A 24,951-nucleotide genomic window follows, 5' to 3' on the forward strand; every position below is an offset into this window, starting at 1 on the left:
CATTAAAAATCAAACAATGTGATTTTCTGTTTTTTTCCCCCACATTCTGTCTCTCATGGTTGAGGTTTACCCATGTTGACAATCACAGGCCTCTCTAATATTTTGAAGTGGGAGAACTTGCACAATTAGTGGTTGACTAAATACTTATTTGCCCCACTGTGTGTGTATGGATGTGTGTATGTGTGTGCTGTTTGACTGGGCCCATACTAAAAGCTTTAAATAGCTTATTCGGAGTGTCCCTTTCATGCATCTTGTCAGATGAACTGCTTGCATATATGACCATGTTCTTGTGTGTATCATGATACGATGTGTGAATAAACTGAAACTGGGTGACATTACTTTTGGCGAGCAGTGTTTGTAGCTCTCCGTGGTTCTGACTGCTCGGTGCATACGGCGTCATATGCGCTGTCCTTGGTGCTGAAAACTGACTCAGTGTTAATTTATTCTCGTTCAGATACACATACTTACACAACGTCAACGTCACCAACAATGATTTAAAAAAAAAAAACAAAAAAAAAAAAACGAAGCAAACACCCATTTCTGTTTTAAGAGCATTCGTGTCTAAAATGGGTGAAGTTTTCCCCCCATGGTGCAGTCCAGATTAAATTTTCTTCAGGACCATACTTGGCCCAATGTCTGCATGTTTCTTATCTTCCCACAAGCGGAGTTAATAGAGAATAATTCATGACTCCAAGTTTGATCAAACCCTCTTTGCAACATTACCATTTCTTTTAGCATGCGGCTATAAAACGGTTTGGAGCAATTGTGTGTGTGTGATGAAATCACGCGTGTTGATCCCCGCTGCAGCAACGTGCCTCGGCTCCTCTTCCCAGCCCCGCAGCCTTCTTCTCAATCTGCATTCACACCGAGGTTGCTTTCGCATCCCACTCGGTGTCTAAATTCAAGGGCCCCGGTCGACTGTATTGCAACGCAGGGGGGGATATATTTATTTATTTTATTTTAAAGCCTTCTCCTTGTTTGTTTTGGACGATCTCTCGCTTAGCTGGGCTTCTCGAGTGGAGAAAAAAAAAAACCACTGCGTGATGCATCGTGGGCTGAGAAGCCACTAAACAAGACGGGCATCTGCACCAGGCGAGGAGAGGAAAAGATGGTGAGGATGACGACGGCTTCATCAAATTTAGCCTCCAAGAGCTCAACCATGGGGAAACCTTCTTCCCTCGCCTGTAAGCTCTTCCTCTGGCTCTTCATCGCCGTCAACCTCCCCACCAGGTAAGGGAGTGCGCCTTCGACACTGTTACTAGTACTGTTAGCTAACGTTAGCCTCAGCTAGCCGACGATGCTACACCAAATTTAGCCAAATGTCACATCGTCGATTTCCTATGTGTGTATTTAACGTCACTCGTAACACACCCACGCACCGCGTGAAATGTTTTACATATATGCGAATTAGTATGGATTTAAAACCGCGAGGAATTAGTTTAAACACCACCGCGAGGGTTATAATATTTTAGGGTCATTTTTGCATGATTCGAGGCTGTTGTTAAAATAGCACAGGCGAGCTAAAGTGATGCTACATATAGTCTGCGCTAAGCTGTTTGTAAGGATCAAGTGTATTTAAGTCAAAAAGCCTCACGGCTCTTACGTGCATGCAGAACTGCGTGTTGACAGCTAAAGAAGAAGGGAGAAGAGACCAGATTGAGGACGCTCTTTGGAATAAAAGTGTCATTTTTTTATTTCAAAATGGCAGACGGTTACCGGAGAAGTCTAAACCCGGTGCACATATGCGTAAATTGTTGAATCTTATGACTGTTCTGGACGTTTTGCAATCACTAGAACATTTATGATCATCGTTGTGATGGAGAAAGATGTAACGGATTGTTGGGCGTATGTTTCGGACTGAAGAGAGATCAAGATGGGGAAAAAATGGAGGCATATACACTCAGGTCATATAATTAGGCACACAGACATGATACAACGAGGACAAGAGCAATGCCAAAAATTAGGCTTTTGTAAAGAGTAATGCTCAATCTTGATCGGTCAACATAACATAAATTTTTATTATATTGACTTTCATTCCTCACGTGACAATTAACAACAGTTTATTTACTACAGTGAACTGTATGACTATGTGTACATGTTATAAACATCAATACAGTGCAGTATTTTTCCAAATTGTGGTTGAAGGATGTGCAAGTAATTGTTTAATTTACTACAATTGACGGTAGTAGATGTCTTATCCATTTGCGCATGAAGATTGGTGTGTGTGTATATTAAAGGGCATATACTTCATAATAACCAGTGCCCTCCATAATTATTGGCACCCCTGAAAAAGATTTAGCTTCTAATATATATATTTTTTTAATTCAAATAATATGGGACCTCAATGGAAAAAAAGAGAAAAATCCAACCTTCAATACAAGTGCATTCATTCAGTGGGGAAAAAATCCCACATAAAGAAAAAAATTATTTGACATAAAATAATGTGTGTCACAATTATTAGCACCCCTGGTTTTAATACTTTGTACAACCCCCTTTTGCCAACAAAACAAGGTCTGGGGACTGAGATGGCCATAGGAGGAGCTTGATTTTGTGTCTGGTGAACCATTTCTGTGTAGATTTGGCCATATGTTTAGGGTCATTGTCTTGCTGAAAGACCCAGTGACGACCCATCTTCAGCTTTCGGGCAGAGGGCAACAGATTTTGGTTTAAAATGTCCTGGTATTTCAAAGCATTCATGATGCCATGCACCCTAACAAGGTTCTCAGGGCCTTTGGAAGCGAAACAGCCCCACAACATCACTGACCCGCCTCCATACTTCACAGTGGGTATGAGGTGCTTTTCAGCATGCGCATCTTTCGTGGCACGCCAGACCCACTTAGAGTGTTCGTTGCCAAAAACTTCAGTCTTTGTCTCATCTGCCTGGGACCATGTGCTTTGGTCGGAAAAAAACAACAACAATAAAACAAAAAAATATTAGAAGCTAAAAAACATCTTTTTCAGGGGTCCCAATAATTATGGAGGGCACTGTATTGACAAGGCGCGGGGCAAATTAATAGGGGGCCTGCCTTGTTGGTATGGCTGTTGTTCTGTCAAAATTTGCTCCCTTATAAAATTTTCTCCCAAAGCTTTTGTGGCGCTGAAAAAGCCCTCTTTTATATTCAGTTGGACTCTTTGGACAATATTATCCAAAGGTGCTAACTAAACTAGATACATCATAGACATTCATGTGCAACACGAAAGTGGCATAAATTAACACTTAACGACACGGCGAAGTCGTTAACAGTGAGAGAGCGGGGTGCAGTTGTTGTGTGCCGCTAACATGGTAGGATGTGTCTAAGGAAAAATTTTCTACATGTTTTTCCATGATTAAACTTAAGTAAATATTCCTTTCTTTAAAGAAAGTTTGTAGTGTTTACTTTGGAATCGCTGTATTCTCGGCCATTTTTAACGTTGCGCGCATGCGCAGAAACGCAAAGTAGCAATTTTTGATAGGTTGAAAAATTTGTCAGAACACCGTCAAAGCTGACCGAGTGGAATCACAGGCAAAGAGCTGTTTCCGTTGAAAATTCTTGTGAATAAATCCTTAAATCCCTGAATTCTTGATAGATATGGACGTAAAAACGTCTCGATTTTTGGTTAAAAGCAAAAAAAAAAAACGTGCTGTTAGCATTTATTTTATGTAAATATTGCGAACTATGATGCTCGTCAGTAAGCAAATGTAGCGGCCACCTTATAAAAACAGAACTTTTCTGTTGAAAATTCTTGTGAATAAATGCTTAAATCCCTGAATTCTTTATAGATATGGACGTAAAACAGTCTTGATTCTTAGTTAAAAGCAGAAAAAAACATGCAGTTAGCATTTATTTTACATAAATATGTCAAAGTACAATGCTAGTCTGTTAGTGAGTGTAGCTAGCGACCGCCTGATGTAAACAGAGCTTTTCTGGTGAAAATTCTTGTGAATAAATGCTTAAATCTCCGGATTCTTTATAGATATGGACGTAAAACAGTCTTGATTCTTAGTTAAAAGCAGAAAAAAAACCATGCAGTTAGCATTTATTTTACATAAATATGTCAAAATACAATGCTAGTCTGTTAGTGAATGTAGCTAGCGACCGCCTGATGTAAACAGAGCTTTTCTGGTGAAAATTCTTGTGAATAAATGCTTAAATCTCCGCATTCTTTATAGATATGGACGTAAAACAGTCTACATTTTTGGTTAAACGCAAAAAAAACGTGCTGTTAGCATTTATTTTATGTAAATAATGCGAACTATGATACCAGTCAGTAAGCAAATGTAGTGGCCGCCTTATGAAAAAAACTTTTCTGGTGAAAATTCTTGTGAATAAATGCCTAAATCCCTAAATTATTCACAGATATAGATGTAAAACTGTCTTGATTCTTCGTTAAAAGCAAAAAACAAACAAACCAACAGTTAGCATTTATTTTACATAAATATGTCGAAGTACAATGCTCGTCTGTTAGAGAATGTAGCGAGCGGCCACCTGATGTAAACGGAGCTTGTCCGGTGAAAATTCTTGTGAATAAGTCCCCGAATTTTTTATAGATAGGGACGTAAAACAGTCTCGATTTTTGGTTAAAAGCAAAAAAAGAAACGTGCAGTTAGCATTTATTTTACGTAAATATTGTGAACTATGATGCTAGTCAGTGAGCAAATGTAGCGGCTGCCTTATGAAAACAGCTTTTCTGGTGAAAATTCTTGTGAATAAATGCTTAAATCCCCGAATTCTTTATAGATATGGACGTAAAACAGTCTCGATTTTTGGTTAAAAGCAAAAAAACGTGCTGTTAGCATTTATTTTACATAAATATGTCGAACTACGATGCTAGTCTGTTGGCCAATGTGGCGACAGCCTTACAACAAAGAGCTTTTTACGTTGAAAATTCTTGTGAATAAATGCTTAAATCCCCAAATTCTCTATAGATATGAATGTAAAACAGTCTCGATTCTTTGTTAAAAGAGCAAAGAATGGGCAGTTAGCATTTATTTCACGTAAATATGGCGAAGATTTTTTTCCAATTTTTTTCACGTTTCAAAATCCATGCATGGTATGAAAAATGTAATAATTGGCTTGAATCCTCGAACAAATCACTCCTAAGACAGTCCTTCCTGTTTGTACGTGGTACAGCTTTTATACTTTTTCAACCTAAATCCGGCGTTGGATCGCTGCATGTGTCGCTGCGACCGACTGCGAATAACTGAAGCAGAGTGTGTTATGTCAAATGTGACCCGTCAATATAATTATGAAGTCTATGAAAAGGGATTCAGGAAGCCATGTCTCTGCACAATTGCTGCTTTTATGAAAAAAAAAACAAAAGTCTACATTAAAAACACACTCAAAACAATAGCTAGGAACATTTTCGAGAGCAGTCATTATGCAACAATGTCTAGTGATTGTCCCATTTAATTAGTGTCATTAACCGCTGTTACCTAATCAAACGGCATATGTGTTATCATCAATAGGAGCGTTGGAAATCTGAATCTATGATTTACTGCGGAAGACGCTTACATAAGACAACTTTCTCAAGGCCTCGGGCCTGCTTTCAGTAATAGTGTATGCTACTTTGTGACTCATTGGCAGTTACTATGTGCTCCAATGTCTAAATGCATCACTCGACATTAAGCTACACAATGGACATCCCTCAGGAAGAACTGTTTCACAACAATGTGGTCCCATTTTTAAGTACTGGAGATCCAGAAAGGCAAGGTCTCAGATGTGATAATGTGAAATTGTTTTGTAAATATTCCATCATACTGAGTCGGGGTGGGAACCTCTGGTTACCTCACGATAGGATACGATTTGCGATACAAGGCTCACAATATCATTCATCTCCCAATATGGCGATATAACTATCTTTACATAGGTCAAGAAATAATTCTTAGGGCTGTCAAATTTATCGCGTTAATGTGTGGTAATTAATTTTTTGAATTAATCACGTTAAAATATTTGAAGCAATTAACGCATGCACGGAGTGACCCGTTTATGCGTTGCCACAAACAGTTTACATTGACGCCGTTTTAGCACATTGAGAGCGAAAAGGCACAGAAATGCGAGTGGACCACGCCTTTTATTGGGTTAAGCTTTGGAAGCCATTACTAACAGTCATGGTTGCCCAACTTCCTATCATGCATTTAGGCGGAGCAAGCGCAATCTTTTTCTTAACATGCCTAATTGAACACAGCGCAGAACATATTGTATACCATTTGCTGCCACTACTGACAGTCATGGTTGCCCAACGTCCCGTCATGCATTTGGGCGGAGCAGGAAACATTCTTTTTCTTAACACACCTAATTGAACACGACGCAGAACATACTTTTACCATTTGCAGCCACCACTGATAGCCATGGTTGCCCAACTTTCCATCATGCATTTGGGCGGAGCAGGATACGTTCTTTTTCTTAATATTAAAATTACTATACCTTGTACTCAAATTTGTCTTTTAAGAACTACAAGTCTTTCTATCCGTGGATCCCTTTAACAGAATGTTAATAATGTTAATGGCATCTTGTGGATTTATTGTTATAATAAACAAATACAGTACTTATGTACAGTTTGTTGAATGTTTATGTCCGTCTTGTGTCTTATCTTTCCATTCCAACAATAATTTACAGAAAAATATGGCATATTTTAGAGAAGGTTTGAATTGCGATTAATTACGATTAATTAATTTCTAATCTGTGATTAACTCGATTAAAAATTTTAATCGTTTGACAGCCCAAATAATTCTACAATATTTTACCAGCTGTTTCATCCTTCTGCTGTGAATTGAATTGCGTTCATCTTTAGTAGACGTCCAATAGCGTACCGCACGCAAAACGTCACTTTTGCTCGTTAATAATCATGATGTTAGCAACTGTTGCTAGGCGGGTCAAGCTCGCGTTTGTCCCTCATGCTAAATGCATGAAAATAGTCTACAAACAAGATGTTTACTTAGCTAAACCTACCAATTCTGTCTGAAAATGATGTCCCTGGTGCCAAGTTCACTGGTAAAAATGTGGAAGAACATACTAATGTTCAGTTAAAGAGATGGCTTGAGTGTTGATGGCTGAAAAAGACGGGAAAAAGAGCCGACCTGATACAGAGGTTGTTTTTTATCGACACCTTTTTCTTGTGTGCATTGCCTTCCCCCATAATTAAAACAGAATACAATACAGTATTTTCAGACAAAACAGTCAGATAGTAAAAACTTAAAGGGTTCATTCCGATTTATGTGGACATTCGGGTTACGTCGCTCGAGCTCGTTTGTAACCCGGTGACTATCTGTTTATTAATTCTTGGCAGGAGCATATCGATAACCTTTTGGGATACAGAGTATCACAATATATCACCATTTGGATATTTCTGGTTATTACTTAACACTCCCCCTCGGCAATTAGTGTTACCCATTTCGGTGGTATCACAAAACGTTGAAAAATGATGTATTACTCTGATATAAAAGCAGTCTATATCCAGTTAATCATGTGTTTCTTTCAGTAACAATCATACAGTCTCATTCATTTTCTTGAAAGGGAAACCCAAAATACATTTGTCTATTGTCACCATTTGAAAACGTGTGTCAAGACGCACAATTTGGAACGTGATGTCTCCATAATGATGATTTGCATGTCGTTCTTCTGACAATGTGGGTGTCGGCTTCTCAGCATTGAGCATTAGACAAGGGGATAAAAGAAGGTGAAGCTGCCACTTTGCTTCCATTTTAAAGAGTCTGTTGCATTCATCACCAAGTTATTGAGGTCAGAGTCATTTCAGATCTGAGGGTCATAGGTGGCTGCGGCAATGATGACCGGCGTGTGCTCACCCCAGTTGGCATGGCGATAAAGTCACAGTGAGACAAGAACAGGCGATTGCATGTCACACGCTTTGTTTTCTCACTTGTGTCAGTACCTGCTGTCTCTGTCACAATTAGTTTAGTCCTGATTATGTATTATGAATCTAAAAGCAGGGTAATGTAAAATTTTAAATGTGCTGTTTGTGTGTTATAAGTTTTGTAAATTTTTGTAGGACTCTCACCAGTGTTGTTTTCGTCAACAATGACGATAACGACAATATTTCGTCTACGAACACTTTTTTTCATGACGATGATGAGACAATATCGAGCTAAAAAACGTGTTTTGGATAACTAGAGGAATTCCTGTTTTTGTACGTCGAGACGAGAATGAGATGAAAATGCGCAATAGTTTCTGTCACACATGTGACATTCATTTTATGTGTAGTTAGCCTGCATCGTAGCAGTGTCTGGTTGTGTCACTTGTGACCCTTCCTGACTCACAAATGTGTTGTCTCCATGCAGACTTGCACGCACGGTAAGATTTGTTTTTTGGGCCAGAGAGAATATACAACGTTGCTTTAGCCTTTAAAGGTCTGTGCTGAGTGATCATCACACACGAAATGTAACTTGTAGCTTTAGCATAGCATTAGCATTTGGCTAATGCCAAGGGCGAGCGTCCTCTAAGCCAGTGCTTTTAAACTTTTTTGAGCCACTGCACACTTTTCTCATGAAAAAAATCCCAAGGTACGCCACCAGCAAAAAAAATTTTTGTAGACTATATTAGCATTATAATGTCGTGTATTGAATAGGAATCAAACAAACACAAAGGAAAACATATTTAATATGAATTATTACTTACTCAGTTTGTTGGAGTTGCATACCCATTGAAAGGTAATCCCAAATCTTCAGTTCTGCTTTACGTTTTAGCGTAAATCCCAATGAAAAATAGCTTTCGCTTATAGCCTTACAGCAGAAACCAAATGGTTTTTGCTTCCTTTCAATCACATTTCAATGAATTTTGGCCAGTTCTGAGTTAGCATCGCTCCTTTATAAAAACCTTTACCATCGCTGTCACCATTACATTTTCGCTAAATAGCTACTGGTCACTAGCCGCTGGCCGCTACCGCTAGCCTCAGTGTCACTCTTACCTCGCACATATCACGAAACAAAGTCATTAGTTACCTATTGACACTTACTGATATGGAAGATAATTGCATGATTCAAACCATTGGACAGCACAGACACTCAGCAACAGCACGTTTGCGGATTCATTTTCCAAAAACAAGGTGAAAGTGCAAGATTTATCTCGGCAAACCAGACTCTACGCTGCGGCACAGTAACAGTGGTTGAATAATACAAATAATAATAATGTTGAGCTATGGCTGAGGCTAACCTGAAGAACTGCATTTATTTTAATTTTATTTAGAAAATTTCATTATACAGTACATATGTCACAATTTTCTAATATGTTGTTTTGAAAAATTAAAATGCTGTTTAATGGAAAATAGACATATCAAAATAACAAATTTCAGAGCTGTAATTGCAATACCGTGATACCGTAAAAACATGATATTTTTGCTTACTTTTATCATACCGGCAGATGCCTAAATATTAGGCCTGCACAATATATCATTTGAACATCGCCATCGCAATGTGCGATGCGCAATAGTCACATCGCAGAATGTGCAATTGTTGTTTTTTATTTTTTGTAATATGTTAACGTTTGTTATTCTTCATAAAAGCAGCAAGTGTGCAGATTCTGGGTCCCTTTTGTATACTGCAAGTCTGGATAAAAGGCATGATATAAATTAGGAATGTCCCCGATCTGATCACGTGATCGGGTATCAGGCCAGTTGCACCATTTTTCAGATGATCGGAATCAGGTTAAAAGGATCGAGTTTGTAATTTTTAAAATATACAGGTAGTCCCCGGTTTTCGACGTACTCGACTTGCACGATTTCGACTTTACGACGCCAGAGTCTCGCCCGCCATTTCGTCTCGTTGTTTTTTTTTGGGGGGGGTTGCATAAACCTTATTGTACCTCACAGTATCTTATTTGTTAATTTACTTCATTAAAATGCTGTGCTCTGTCCTCATAAAACGTGAAGTTGTTCAGCTTTACAGACAGCAAAGAAGGCAATTGTGCTTTTTGAAGCTTTTTGCTTCCTCCACATTTGACCATGTGTAAAGCTGCAACACACATATGTACACTTATTTTTGAAACAGCACGCATTTTAAAAATAAAACACTTGACACAAAACAATTGGTGTTCAAACATCCATCTAGTCTTCTCAATATGGAAATTTAGTACATTAAATTAGTGTAATATGGCTAACAAAAGTCATCGAGCTTAAATGCTGCGAAAGATAACGTATTTATAATTCTCGAAGCAAATCGCTCACACGTAACTCCAGAAACTGTAGCTGTAAACTTAGTTACAAATGCATACAAAAACATACTGTGCCCTCCATAATTATTGGCACCCCTGAAAAAGATGTGTTTTTTAGCTTCGAATATTTTTTTTTTATTCAAATAATATGGGACCTTAATGGAAAAAAAGAGAAAAATCCAACCTTCAATACAAGTGCATTCATTCAGTGGGGAAAAAAAATCCCAATAAAGAAAAAAAATATTTGACATCAAATAATGTGTGTTACAATTACTAGCACCCCTGGTGTTAATACCAACAAAACAAGGTCTGGGGACTGAGATGGCCATGGGAGGAGCTTGATTTTGTGTCTGGTGAACCATATCTGTGTAGATTTGGCCATATGTTTAGGGTCATTGTCTTGCTGAAAGACCCAGTGACGACCCATCTTCAGCTTTCGGGCAGAGGGCAACAGATTTTGATTTAAAATGTCCTGGTATTTCAAAGCATTCCTGATGCCATGCACCCTAACAAGGTTCCCAGGGCCTTTGGGAGTGAAACAGCCCCACAGCATCACTGACCCACCCCCATACTTCACAGTGGGTATGAGGTGCTTTTCAGCATGCGCATCTTTCGTGGCACGCCAGACCCACTTAGAGTGTTTGTTGCCAAAAAGCTCAATCTTGGTCTGACACAAAAATACACTGGGACCGTGTGCTTTGGTCAGATGAGACCAAGATTGAGCTTTTTGGCAACAAACACTCTAAATGGGTCTGGTGTGCCACGAAAGATGCGCATGCTGAAAAGCACCTCATACCCACTGTGAAGTCTCACACAAAAATACACATTGTCCCAGGCTTCAACTGGAACCATGTGCTTTGGTCAGATGAGACCAAGATTGAGCTTTTTGACAACAAACACTCTAAGTTGATCTGGCGTGCCACGAAAGATGCGCATGCTGAAAAGCACCTCATACCCACTGTGAAGTATGGGGGTGGGTCAGTGATGCTGTGGGGCTGTTTCGCTTCCAAAGGCCCTGTGAACCTTGTTAGGGTGCATTGCATAATGAACGCTTTGAAATACCAGGACATTTTAAATCAAAATCTGTTGCCCTCTGCCCGAAAGCTGAAGATGGGTCGTCACTGGGTCTTTCAGCATGACAGTGACCCTAAACATATGGCCAAATCTACACAGAAATGGTTCACCAGACACAGAATCAAGCTCCTCCCATGGCAATCTCAGTCGCCAGACCTTGTTTTGTTGGCAAAAGGGGGCTGTACAAAGTATTAACACCAGGGGTGCTAATAATTGTGACACACATTATTTGATGTCAAATAATTTTTTCTTTATGTGGGATTTTTTCCCCCACTGAATGAATGCACTTGTATTGAAGGTTGGATTTTTCTCTTTTTTCCATTAAGGTCCCATATTATTTGAATAAAAAAAAAATTAGAAGCTAAAAAACACATCTTTTTCAGGGGTGCCAATCATTATGGATGGCACTGTATATTAGCGGAAACAACAAACAGCCTTATGTGGGCCAAACCACGAGCGTCGTGACCCAGGGATCACCTTTTACATGTTAATTCTTTCCAATCATTCGAATATTGTTCAGGCCTATCCCAAACATGGCTATTCAAGTTATGTGGTGAAAAATCTTCTAGTTTTAATATCGCAATATAATATATTCGTTCAGGCCTACTAAATATAACTAAGACTAATAAGTATTATCGTCCATAAGACTAAGATGAAAATTAAAAGGGTTGCTAAAAACAAGACTGACTCTCACTATTAGTTTTCCACTGCAGTTTTGACTTTCCTCAATTTTCTCTGACCATACAGCAAACGCTCTCGTATTGTGATATTCTCTTATTTAGGGTCCAGGTCTTATTAAAGAGATCTCAGTTAATTTCATCTGACCTGGTTTCAGTTAAACCCATAAATAGCCTGGCTTTCCCAGCCAGGTCAGTTAAGAATATATTGGCACTGACCCACTTGAAGGGATCTCTTCGTCTACTTGTGCACAGTCACACAAGTTGATTTTGGTTTTGCAAAGTCGCATTAGATTAGGATTTTGATTTTTGTTAGTCACTAAAAAGTGACTAATGCCATTGCGTAGGAGGACTGTGGTCACAACGTGACATTCAAAGCGGGGGTTGTTTTGTTGCGTGAGCGTAGAACTAATTTCATGTCGAGCAATGATAAGCACAAAGGTTCATTTGAGTTTATTAAACACGTTGCGAATGAAACATGCAAAATGCATGCTTGTATTTCTCAGTGAGGAGTTTATAGGGTGGTTGCTAATGGAAGACACTAATGATATTGTGATCATTGTTTATGATTTTATAGAGCTAAACATGACATTTTTTTAGATTAGCCGTTTGCAGATTTAAGTGTGAAGTGTGGAGTGCAAATGCAAGTGGTTAATTTGTGACGAGATGCATGGAACGCTTTGAACAAGACATTTCAACTCAGGCAAACGTGTACATACATATGCATGAAAAACAAACTTTGGCTCTGGGATCTCAGCGGACCTTCAGGTACTCAATTAGCAGGCAAGACCACAGATCTACCCGAGCTGGAGAACACATGGCTTTCGTTTGATGTACTTACATTTGGAGCTTTTCCATGTGGAACAGTGTAACCTCAAATTCCCCTATAGATCTACACAAGTGTTGTTGTACCATTCCGAATTGGACCAACACCAATTGAAAACATATGCCACTAAATTTGCACAAATTGAGTCTCTTGTTCAGCAGGCATCAGATGATTAAGTATGCGTGTTCTATTCTAACACATTAAAAAAGCGGGTGCTACTGAGAATATATTTTTTATACTTGTAAAGTATTCAAAAATTAGGGATGTCTTGATCCAAACATGTGATCGGAAATCGGGCCGATCGCGCCACTTTTCAGAGGATCGGAATCGGGGGAAAATACTGAATAGGGTTTTTAATTTTAAAGATATATGAATGTTTTTCTGCTCGTACAGCCTCTCACTCTCCCTCCTGCTGCTTTTCTTGGTCAACAATGCAGCTGGACTTCAAGTTAACGATGATTGACGGGTTTGTAGCTTTGATCTGGCGAGTGAAGGCTCTGTAACAGTACAATCAAATGCACAAATGGTTTATATATCTTTTTTACTTTTTTCCCTCATTTTGAATCCGGTGGCTTATAGTCTGGTGCTGCTTATTTGTTGATTTATTTGGGTTAGGGTTTATTTGACAGCACCGTGATAACTAGGGATGGGAATCGAAATCCGATTCCAATTCGGAACCGGTTCCGAGTGTTTCGAGGCCTCGACATCACAGTGAAAAAGCCTTAACGATCCATTTAACGATTCCTAAAGATGCCTATTGCGTCGTGACGTGTCTTGTTGTCCAGACGCATCAAACTAGCCTGGCGCCAAGAACCATTCGCTCCAAAGTTTGACTACACTTCACCAGGAAAGAGTGTGAAAATGAAAGGTTACGACGGGTAAGCACGAGCATTGCAGCCATAAACATAACAATGACAGCACGTAGGTTCAAACGCTCGAAAGTGTGTCTTCACTTCACGGGAAAAAATTACAACAAAGCGACTTGCAGTCATTGCAAGGTGGAGATAACTGCATCGGGAGGGAATACGACTGCGCCGTCCTCACAGAGAGGCTAAGGCTCAGTCCTGGCTATACAGCTAGCTAAACTCCCAAATGACGATGCAGAAGACGTTGGTATATTTTCCTGACTTTATTCAACCATCACTTGAAGAGTGAAACTAAGAATAGAAATGAAACAAATCAATTTCGTCCCCAATAACAAACAGGTTTGCATCAACGTAAATCAGCGATGATTAGCTGCTAATAACAGTAATAACAAATGGTTAGCATTCGTTCGCTAGCATTAGCACATCGTTCAAACCACTACACAACTGGATTGAAGTGTCCGATCACGAGTGGAAACACAACAACAACAATACAAAAGATGATACATACAGGCGTTGCCTCTGTAGATATTAACATTAACAAAGAACGTAGGCTCGTAGAAGTGTTTCCCTCTCTCACTAACTCGCTCACTCGCTTGGATGCGGCATTTCTTCTTCGGGTGTAAGTACGCTCTTCTTCACGTGAGCGCGTTCTTCTTCGCGTGAGGAAACGCAAGGGTGCCCCCACTTGAGCGTGTAAGCGCCACAAAAACTAAAAGGCATGCATTTCAATGTAATGGTAAATAATACACATTAACCCAGGGGTCCCCAAATTGCGGCCCGCGGCCCAAATATGGCCCGCCTCCACATTTGGTCCGGCCATTTTGAATTTTTTTTTTTTTTCTCAATCGTGTTATTTATTTCCTGGCCTTTTCCTTGAAGAATTCAGAGAGGGTTATTTGGTCATTATCTATTTAATTAATAGTGTTTTTATTATTAATTATTATTATTATTATTACATTATATTATTATTTTTATTTTATTTACTTTCATTCCGTGAAGAATCCAGAAAGGGTTATTTGATTGTGGCTTTCTGAAAAACAATAATTTTTTACATTTATGCACTTCTGCAATCGTCACACCTTTTCTGTTACAAACTGACCCCGGCCCCTCATCAGAGAAGGGAAAAGTTATGTGGCCCTCACAGGAAAAAGTTTGGGGACCCCTGCTTTAACACATATTGGCAAAGGCAGAACAACAACCTATCTGCCAATATATTCCAATATTTTTTATTTCTATTAGATAAATGTTTCAGTAAAATGTTACACATTCTTGTGTATTTAGTTAACATTGAGGCTTTGGGCCTCTTATGATCTCGTTGTGAGTTTGTAAGGTTGTGACTTCTGATTAAACAAACTCGATGCCAATCAAAACGTTTGTTCTTCTTTTCCCCCAAATTAGAATCGATAAAGAATCGAATCGTTAAGCAATATCGATAATGGAATCGGAATCGTAAAAATCCTATCAATTCCCATCCCTAGTCATAACACTGCAATAAGACAGTCATAATCATAACATGACTCTATCATGGGCATAAATAAATGCTTATGACAGATGTCATTAAGTGTCAAAAAGTGTCAAATTATGTCACTAACTCAATTTATATCCAGCTTGGATCTTTTACATTCATTTAAAACTGGGATAATTTGTTGGTTAACACTAAATGACTTCTGTCATAAGCATTCATTAATGCTCATGGTAGTGTCATGTCATAATTATGATGGTCTTTTGACAGTTTTATGGCACCACTGTCAAATAAAGTGTGAGAAAATACCATAACTAGCAATTAATGAAACAACTGGAACAGTAACTGAAGAAATAATTTTCACATAACATGAATTTTGATTGTTATGTACATCTGTAGTGCTGCAATACATGCTAGGAGGCATGTTGGACAACAACAGTGTTGACAGCAGGTGGCAGAAGAGGTTGACTGTCTCCCCCGATAGAGCAGTGATGGCCAAATGAAGCCTCTTGAAGCAGCAGTTCATAGTGGTTCTTTTGGTCTTATGATGCATCATGCTACAGATTGCATGAAGTAACGTTGATCAAGTATCCCAATAAGAAAGCATATAGGTACACTAAAAGCTTGCTTACTAAAAAAAAAAAAAAAAAAAAAAAAAAAAAAAAACAGCTTACTAACCTACTGTGCACGACGTATAAATCCAGACCTATTCTGCTTGACCCTCCGTCTATGCAACTGGGCTAAGAGCGGCCACCTTTTTAATATAATTAAGATTTAATGTCTTGGCCCGGTTGTCCAAGTGGAAATGGATGGCACATGATTGCTCTTAAGGCAATCCAAGAAAAAGTGCAGGTCAAACTGTTATTCCTGGCTCTCAGCCTGTGAACACGAGAATCCTATCAGATCTGTTTCCCTTCCCCCTGTTTTCATACTTTATGATTTCATGCAGTAGCCTTGCCTCTTCTCATTGCCCCCAAAGCCTACCTAAAATAAGGCTCAGAGCATGTACAAGGTTGCCTTTGTGTGCCGCGAGTCATGATGCCCATTCTCAACCGATGCTTAGTGGAGGTATAACACCTCTGCACTATACTAAAATATTTTTAGCAACTGTGTTTAAAGTCGGCCTACATTCTTCCCCTTCCACGTTGCTATTGTTTCTGATTCTAGACATTATTTAGCAGCAAATATACTATTGATGGTTTTCAGATCTTGAGGTTTTGGCACAAAGTTGGTACACATATTGATAGCCTGGCCAGCTACTTTAATGTTAACACGTATTTTATTTCGTATCCCAACTGCATGTTGGTTTCGCATTCAAGTAATTTAACACCATACCTGTTCATACAAGAGCAAGACATTTTGTATTCATATTAAGAGATTCTGAGATGAGATTACCTTTGATCCGGCAAGGTGAATAAGCGTACTTAAGAAAATTGTCTTTTGCCAGACTCTTGGAAGCCTGTGAAGCATCCTTTGAATACGGTAAACATATAAATACTAGTGATGTCCCGATCCGATCACGTCATTGGAAATTGGGCCGATCGCACCATTTTTCAGAGGATCGGTATCGGGTGAAAAGGATCGTTTTTTTTTTTTTAATTAAAATATATATACAGGTAGTCCCCGGGTTTAGGGCGTACTCGACTTCCTCACTAAACGTGAAATTGTTCAGTTTGACAGACAGCAAACAAAACAATTGTGCTTTTTAAAGCTTTTTACTTCCTTCACTTTTGAATTTGTAAAGCTGTAACACACATATTTAAACGTCTGTCAAAAAAAAAAAAACATGCATTTTAACAATAAAACACTCGACATAAAATGATTGGTGTTCAAATGTCCATCTAGTCTGATCAATATGTAAATTTAGAAGATTAAATTAGCCTAATTTGCCACACAAACGTCCGCTAGCTTAAAAACTAGCTGCGAATGCTAACGTTTTTACAATTCTCATAGCAAATTGCTCACGTAACTCAACAAACTGTTGCTCTAAACTTAATTAGAAATGCATACACAAACATATATTAGCTGAAGCAACTTAAGCCTTATTTGTGCCAAACCAGAGCGCAGATATCCTTTATCCATTTGAGACGCATTATTGATTGACAGTCCAGCCAGACCCAACATTGCCACCAGAGGGCCCTCCATCATTAAACAAAATACAATACTTTTGGACTTTTTGGATGGTTGTTTTGAGATTTTAAAGGGTTAATTCCAGTTTATACGGAAATTCAGATTATGTCGCCAGTGTAGGAAGTTACGGAACTTATTCGTAACCCGGGGACTACCTGTATTTGTTTTTCTGCTTTATGCTTGTATAGCCTTTCACCCTCCCTTTTGCTGCTTTTCTTGGTCACCAGTACAGCTGGCGTTTGGTACTTAAGGTTAACGATGATTAACAGGTTTGTAGCTTTGATCTGGTGAGAAAAGGCTCGATAGCTCTACAATCAAAGGCACAAATGTGTTAATCATCGTTTAGTCAATCTTCATTGTCAAGAGGATGTTTTCAGCAGCATAAGCGTCAAAATAAAGTCAAGCATTTTTCTATGTTATTCCATAGACTACATACTGATATTGACGGGACACGGGGTGCGGGGCCGAATAATAGGGGGGCTGCATTGTTGGCGTGGCCATCAAGCAGCCCCGCGGTATCGGCTCAGGACTCTGTATCGGTAGATTCTAAAAATCAGGTGAATTGGACTCTGACTCGGGTGCGAAAATATGCGATCGGGACAATTAAAGAGGAAGTACTGTAAAAAGTACAGTACTGTAACATGTTTGGAAATTTTGTTCAAATAAAAACTCGTGCTGTCAAATTTATCGCGTTAACGGGCGGTTATTATTTTTTGAATTAATCATGTTAAAATATTTGACGCATTTAACGCATACGCGGAATAACCCGCTCATGCATTGCCTCAAACAGATTACAATGACGCCGTTTTTTGCACATTGAGAGTTAAGAGGCAGACAAAGGCGAGTGGGTACGGGCGTTCATTGCGCCGTTTATTGGCATGAGCTCCGGCAACTCCTTCACAACAAACATAAGTATTGTGGCGAGCGATGTGGGGAAGAATGATAGGAGATGATCTTTTTCTTAACACTTGCTGCCTCCAAGATACAGCGCATTTGATCACACACCGCAGAAAATATACCATTTGCAGCCACCACTGACAGTCTTGGTTGCCCAACTTCCCATCATGCATTTGGGCGGAACAGTTTAGTCGCTACAGTATCATTTAGTGAAAGCCCAACATAAATAATATTCCTATCTGTCAAAGAAATAATGTTCACAAAAAGAAAATCACTCAATGCAAAGAGAACTGGCATTCCCAATCAAAATAGCTATGCAAACTACACATAAAACTTACTCAGACTTTGGTCAAACTCTATTCAAACATTTTGTTTAGCTCAACAAATACACTGGATGACAATATTTAGTCACAATATACAAACAATCAGAGGTCTCGTATGTTGTAAAGCCAGCACTCAAATGAAGTGGATGGACAAGTAAACAAAGTACGGCGTCAGTCGAGGGACAAAACACACTCATTGGCTTGATTTCTAAGTAATTAAAACTCGCCATTGACACCTTGTGGTGTATTTCAATAAAAACAAAACTTTTTTTCGGTATCTGATCGGCACTCGGTATAGGCAGATTCTCAAAATCAGGTGATTCGAACTGGGGTGCAAATATATGAGATCAGGACATACCTAATAAATACTTTTCTCCTCATTACAGCTCCTTTCAAACGGATGACGATGACGAGGTGTCTAACAAGACATGGGTGCTGACCCCGAAGGTGTACGAGAGTGATGTCACACACATCCTCAATGGCCTACTAGATGGATATGACAACAAATTGAGGCCTGACATTGGAGGTAAGAGCTGATTTTTTTTTTTTTCCCCTTTTTTGCAGCTGGGCGGCCTGCTCCCATCCACATGTGTACATACATCACCTTGTCATCAGAATGGGTCAGAGTATTGACTAAGCCTGCCATTACGAATCCAGGGAGGCTTATTCTAAAAGGAAATTGCTGCACAAGCAGATCACTGTGATATACCATTAATCAATATGGCGTCTCTTTTGTGGCCAAAATGACAAAAACAATCTATTGTCTTGAGTTGTTTGGCTGACCAAAGTGCGCATCAATGACACGCTCGCACAAGTCACACTTCCTGTTTTACGGCGTTCGTGTCAAAATACAGGTAGTCCCCAGGTTACGACACACCCGACTTATGGGGTTTTGACTTTACGACGCCAGACTCGCGTCCGTCATTTTGTCTCTAGTAGTTTTTTTTTGAAAATTTATTTTATTTTTTTATAATGTTGACTTTTGTTTTGTGATGCATGCTTATATTTTGGCGCAGGAAACTCACGCAAGAAAGAGCGCATGTACACATAAAGAAGAACGTATTTGCGCACATGAAGAAGAGCGCATTTGCTGCCATGAAAAAGTCGCGCAGCCGAGTGTGAGAGGGGATATATTACAGTTGCAAGCCTGCGCACACATTTGTTGCATGTGAAGCATCCACTGAGGCAACACCTGTAAATAACACCTTTTGTACTGTTTATTCTGTGTTTTTAATTCTGATCGAATAGTTGGGGCGAGTTTATGTGATTGTTTTTGATAATGTGCGGAGCTAACTGATACATGCTAATCGTTTGTGTGGATTGTTATTGCTGTATCATCAGCTAGTTTTAAACGCAACTTTGAATTGCTGTTATGGAAGATGAAACTGATTTAATTTCATTTTTATTTTAGTTTCATTCTTCAAGTATTGAGGTCATGAGCAGCTGAATAAAATCAGCAAACCACACGGACGTCTGGCATAGTCATTTCGGAGTTTCGCTCGCTGTCTAGTTAGGATTTAGCTCCGACATCTTGGCGAGGATAATACAATGACGTAAAAAAGTATCTCAACCTTTTGGAATTTGTCACATTTCTGCATAAAATCACCATCAAATGTGATCTGATCTTTGTCAAAATCACACAGATGAAAAAAGTGTCTGCTTTAACTAAAACCACCCAAACATTTATAGGTATTCATATTTTAATGAGGATAGTACGCAAACGATGACAGAAGGGTGAAAATACGTTAGTAAACTATCACATTTAATATTTTGTGGCCCCTCCCTTTGGCAGCGATAACTTCAACCAGACGCTTCCTGTAGAGCAAAAGTACTGTAGTTTTCAGTCAGATTCCTGGGATATCTGGCATGAATCACTGTCTTTAGGTCATGCCACAGCATCTCAATGGGGTTCAAGTCTGGACTTTGACTTGGCCACTCCAGAACGTGTATTTTGTTCAACTGAAACCATTCTGAAATTGACTTGAGAATGGTTGTCTTAGCGCATCCATCCTGTTTTTAGTTTCAACTGTCTGACAGACGGCCTCGGGTTTTCCTGCAAAACATCCTGATAAACCTTTGAATTCATTCTTTCATTAATGATTGCAAGTTGTCCAGGCCCTGAAGCAGCAAAACAGCCCCAGATCATGATGGTCCCTCCACCATGCTTCACAGTGGGGAAGAGGTGTTGATGTTGGTGAGCTATTCCATTTTTCCTCCACACATGAAGTTGTGTGTTACTCCCAGACAATTCAACTTTGGTTTCATCAGTCCACAAAATATTTTTCCAAAACTTCTGTGGATTGTCCAAGTGCCTTTTTGCAAACAATAAACAAGCAACAATGTTTTTTTAGACAGCAGTGGCTTTTTCTATGGAGTCCTCACATGACCACCATTATTGGCCATAGTTTTACACAAAGTTTATGTGTGCAAAGAGATATTGGACTGTGCCAGTGATTTCTGTAAGTCTTTAGCAGACACTCTGGGGTTCTTTTTTAACTGAGTATGCTACGCTGAACTCTTGACGTCATCTTTGGTGTACGGCCACTCTTTGGGAGAGAAGCAACAGTGCCAAACTCTCTCCATTTGTAGACAACTTCTCTGACTGTTGAATGATGAACATCCAGACTTTTAGAGATGGTTTTGTATCCTTTCCCAGCTTTATACAACTCAACAATCCTTGATTGCAGATCTTCAGACAGCTCTTTTGACCCAACCATGATGTACATAGATAATTCATCAAATTATCAAGACAATTCTTACCAGGTGTGTGTTTTATAGTGGGCAGGGCAGCTGTAAACAACTCATCAGTGATTGGGCACACACCTGACTTAAATTGTTTGGTAAAAATGGATTTCAGTTGCTCTTTGTCTCTGTAGGCATAGGAGTCCAATTACTTATTTTTACCCCTTCTGTCATTGTTTGCATGCTATCCTCATTAAAATATCAAAACCTATAAATGTCTAAGTGGTTCTAGTTAAAGTAGACATTTTATTTTCATCTGTCTGATTTTGACAAAGATCAGATCACAATTGATGGTGATTTTATGCAGAAATGCCAGAAATTCCAAAATGTTCAGATACTTTTTTATACAACTGTACGTTTTTGGATAGTTATTTTGATATTTAGAGGGTTTTTAGGGGTACTTAAAAGGTGAATTCCGACTTACGCAGAAATTCGGGTTACATGGCCAGCGTAGGACCGAAACTCATTCGTAACCAGGGACTACCTGTAACAGTTATTCTGTAAGCACTTTATGAAAACTAAAATGTGCCTGTCAAGCAGAACAAACAGTCCACGGACCTTACGTTTAATACCCTTGACATACAGACTGAGCAACTGTAGCTTTTGTCATTCCACAAGTGCTCCATATTGTTCATTCTTGAAATGGCTGTAATGTTTTTGTCTGGTGTCAGCATCTTTGCGACATGACCATATATAACCTTCACCTGGCTGATTTTATTTACACACCTATGTACACTACCCTGAAAGATCTTTGAAATACACTCTTGAGTATGACAGGTTTGAAGAAGGTCATCATCTTTATTCTTGTGACTCTCTAGGCTTCAAAATGAAGAGCATGTCATCTGCTTTGAGTGGCTGCTTCGGCCCTCAGCAACACATACACTACGCTACACTATCTGCTTTGCAACCAGCATAACCAAACGTCTTCAAACGGGCTCTGATCACCTTTTCGCACATTTTGCCATCAAAATTTCACATATACTGGGGCTGGGGGGAAGGGCTGTTATAATTAGCCTGCTATACTGTCATCTGAACCACCAACCGCCAATCAAATAGCAGGCCATATTGCACTAAGCAAAGATTTTCTCTTCCAACCATAAAGTGCATAACGATACAGTGGATTCAATTTAATTCCTAATTACACCAGTCTTTCTTTGAAGTATGTTGTTGTTTTTTTAGCCTCGTTGGGTTTACAGAAGAGTTAAGAGAGGACTTACAGTTATCTGCTTTGTATAAAAAGCATGTTTGGGTTTTTAAGCAAGCATGAATATATTTTTGGTGTTATTGTTATTGTAAAAACTGAATGCAATGTTGTATAAATTAGCGTGTTTTTACATTTAAGTGGCAGGGCTATGGACAAAATTATAATAACTATTTTGCTTTATATATTAATCATGATTATGAATCATAATTATTCACCATGATTATATTAGTGCAGTAGTCATCAGTGTTCACTCCCAGTGCATACCCCCTATTTCTAAAATGGGAAATTACCAAAAGAATGAAATAGGGGACCATAGTGATCACGCATGATCTTACACGCTCGTGTCATGTGATGCACTTGACATGTACGGGTATGCCTGGGAGTGACATGAAAAATGGATGCAAACCTGCAACGCTCATGCCGTCCTAGAAGGCAGCCCATGTCTTAACCTGAACCTTCTTCGATGTCATGTTTAGTCAGCCGTACGAATTCGATAGCATCGTATGGCAACGTTGACTCACATGATGTGGTGCAATATGGACATCCATTTGACACTAACATGTCTTGTTTTGTCATGTGTGACATGTCCGCAAATCGACCGGCTGTTCGTGTCCATGTGTCTCACTGGGCTGAACATAAGGTGTTCAGGAATACTCAATAAAAAGCATGTTTCCGATATACTGTAGTTTTTAACCTTAAGAGCGAAATAGAAAACAGCTAGTATCTCACCTGATTATGCAGTTGTCACTGTTTTGCTGTAGCAGTACAATCACCTGGATATTTTTAAAGTTGGAGTGGGGTAAATAAGATGGGAGGTTGCCATCATATGGAATGGAATTTGTATAAGTTTGCTCATTTTTGTTATTTAATAGTCATTTATATTGTGCTACAGCATACAGTGGTATGAAAAAGTATCTGAACCTTTTGGAATTTCTCACATTTCTGCATACAATCACCATCAAATGTGATTTGAGCTTTGTCAAAATCACACAGATGAAAAAACAGTGTCTGCTGTAACTAAAACCACCCAAATATTTATAGGTTTTCATATTTTAATGAGGATAGTATGCAAACAATGACAGAATGGGGAAAAATAAGTCAGTGAACCATCACATTTAATATTTTCTGCCCCCCCCTTTGGCAGCAACAACTTCAACCAGACGCTTCCTGTAGCTGCAGATCAGTGTGGCACACTGATCAGGACTAATCTTGGCCCATTCTTTTCTAAAAAACTAATGTAGTTTTCAGTCAGATTCCTGGGATGTCTGGCATGAATCACTGTACGTCATGCCAGAGCATCTCAATGGGGTTCAAGTCTGGACTTTGATTTGGCCACTCCAGAGCACATATTTTGCTCTTCTGAAATAATTCTGAAGTTGATTTACTTCTGTGTTTTGGATCATTGTCTTGTTGCAGCAGCCATCCCCTTTTTAGCTTCAACTGTCTGACAGACGGCCTCAGGTTTTCCTGCAAAACATCCTGTTAAACTTTTGAATTCATTCCACCATTAATGATTGCAACTTGTCCAGGCCCCGAGGTAGCAAAACAGCCCCAAATCATGATGCTCCCTCCACAATGCTTCACGGTGGGGATTAGGTATTGATTTTGGTGAGCTGTTCGACTTTTCCACCACACATCACGTGTGTTACTCCCAAACAATTAAACGACAAAACATTTTGCCAAAACTTACGTGGAGTGTCCAAGTGCCTTTTTGCAAACAATAAACGAGCAGCTATGGGTTTTTTTTTTTTAGACATGAAGTCCTCCCATAAACACCATTCTTGGCCATAGTGTTACAAAACGTTGGTGTGTGCACATAAATATTGGACTGTGCCAGTAATTTCTGTAAGTCTTTAGCAGACACCCTAGGGTTCTTTTTTACCTCTCTGAGTATTCTGCGCTGAACTCTTGGTGTCATCTTTGGTGGACGGTCACTCCTTGGGAGAGAAGCAACAGTGCCAAACTGTCTCCACTTGTAGACAACTTCTCTGTCGATTGATGAACATCCAGACTTTAAGAGATGGTTATGTATGCTTTCCCAGCTTTATACAAATCAACAACCCTTGATCGCAGGTCTTCAGCTTCTGTTTTGACCGAGACATGATGCGCATCAGACAATGCTTCTCATCAAGACAATTCTTACCAGGTGGTCAGGGTAGCTTTGAACCACTCATCAGTTATTGGGCACACACCTGACTTAAATTGTTTGGTCAAAATTGGTTTCAATTGCTCTTTAAGTCTCCTTAGGCAGAGGGTTCACTTACTTATTTTTCCCCTTCCTGTCATGGTTTGCATGCTATCCTCATTAAAATATGCAAACCTATAAATGTTTGAGTGGTTCTAGTTAAAGCACTTTTTTTCATCTGTGTGATTTTGACAAAGGTCAGCTCACATTTGATGGTGATTGTTTGCAGAAATGTGAGAAATTCCAAAAGGTTCAGATACTTTTTCGTACCAATGTATCATGTAGTATCCATACTAAAATATTTATGAGTTAGGTTTGTCTTAAAAGTGCATCTCTGCATGGGAGTAGTGAGGTGGGGACCTGTACCATTCCATCATCGGGGCCTCATGGGGCCTTATACATGGCAGCACACGAAGAGGAATA

The 24,951-nt window shown here is 39.2% G+C and overlaps 1 protein-coding gene across 4 annotated transcripts in view; it reads left to right on the forward strand.

Moving 5' to 3' along the window:
- Positions 1-752: 752 nt before the first annotated feature.
- gabrg2 (gamma-aminobutyric acid type A receptor subunit gamma2) overlaps positions 753-24,951 on the forward strand; it is a 98,941-nt gene continuing 74,742 nt past the window's right edge. Inside the window, exons 1-2 of one of the 4 annotated variants that reach the window (XM_057820653.1) lie at positions 753-1,230; positions 18,784-18,923. In XM_057820653.1, coding sequence (XP_057676636.1) covers positions 1,109-1,230; positions 18,784-18,923 — 262 coding nt within the window. In that variant the 5' untranslated portion in view covers positions 753-1,108. The remainder of the gene's footprint in view (positions 1,231-18,783; positions 18,924-24,951) is intronic. The other 3 variants (XM_057820656.1, XM_057820657.1, XM_057820654.1) reach the window with 3 other exon arrangements.

Source organism: Corythoichthys intestinalis, chromosome 18 (assembly GCF_030265065.1).
Source record: "Corythoichthys intestinalis isolate RoL2023-P3 chromosome 18, ASM3026506v1, whole genome shotgun sequence".
NCBI classification, from domain to species: domain Eukaryota; kingdom Metazoa; phylum Chordata; class Actinopteri; order Syngnathiformes; family Syngnathidae; genus Corythoichthys; species Corythoichthys intestinalis.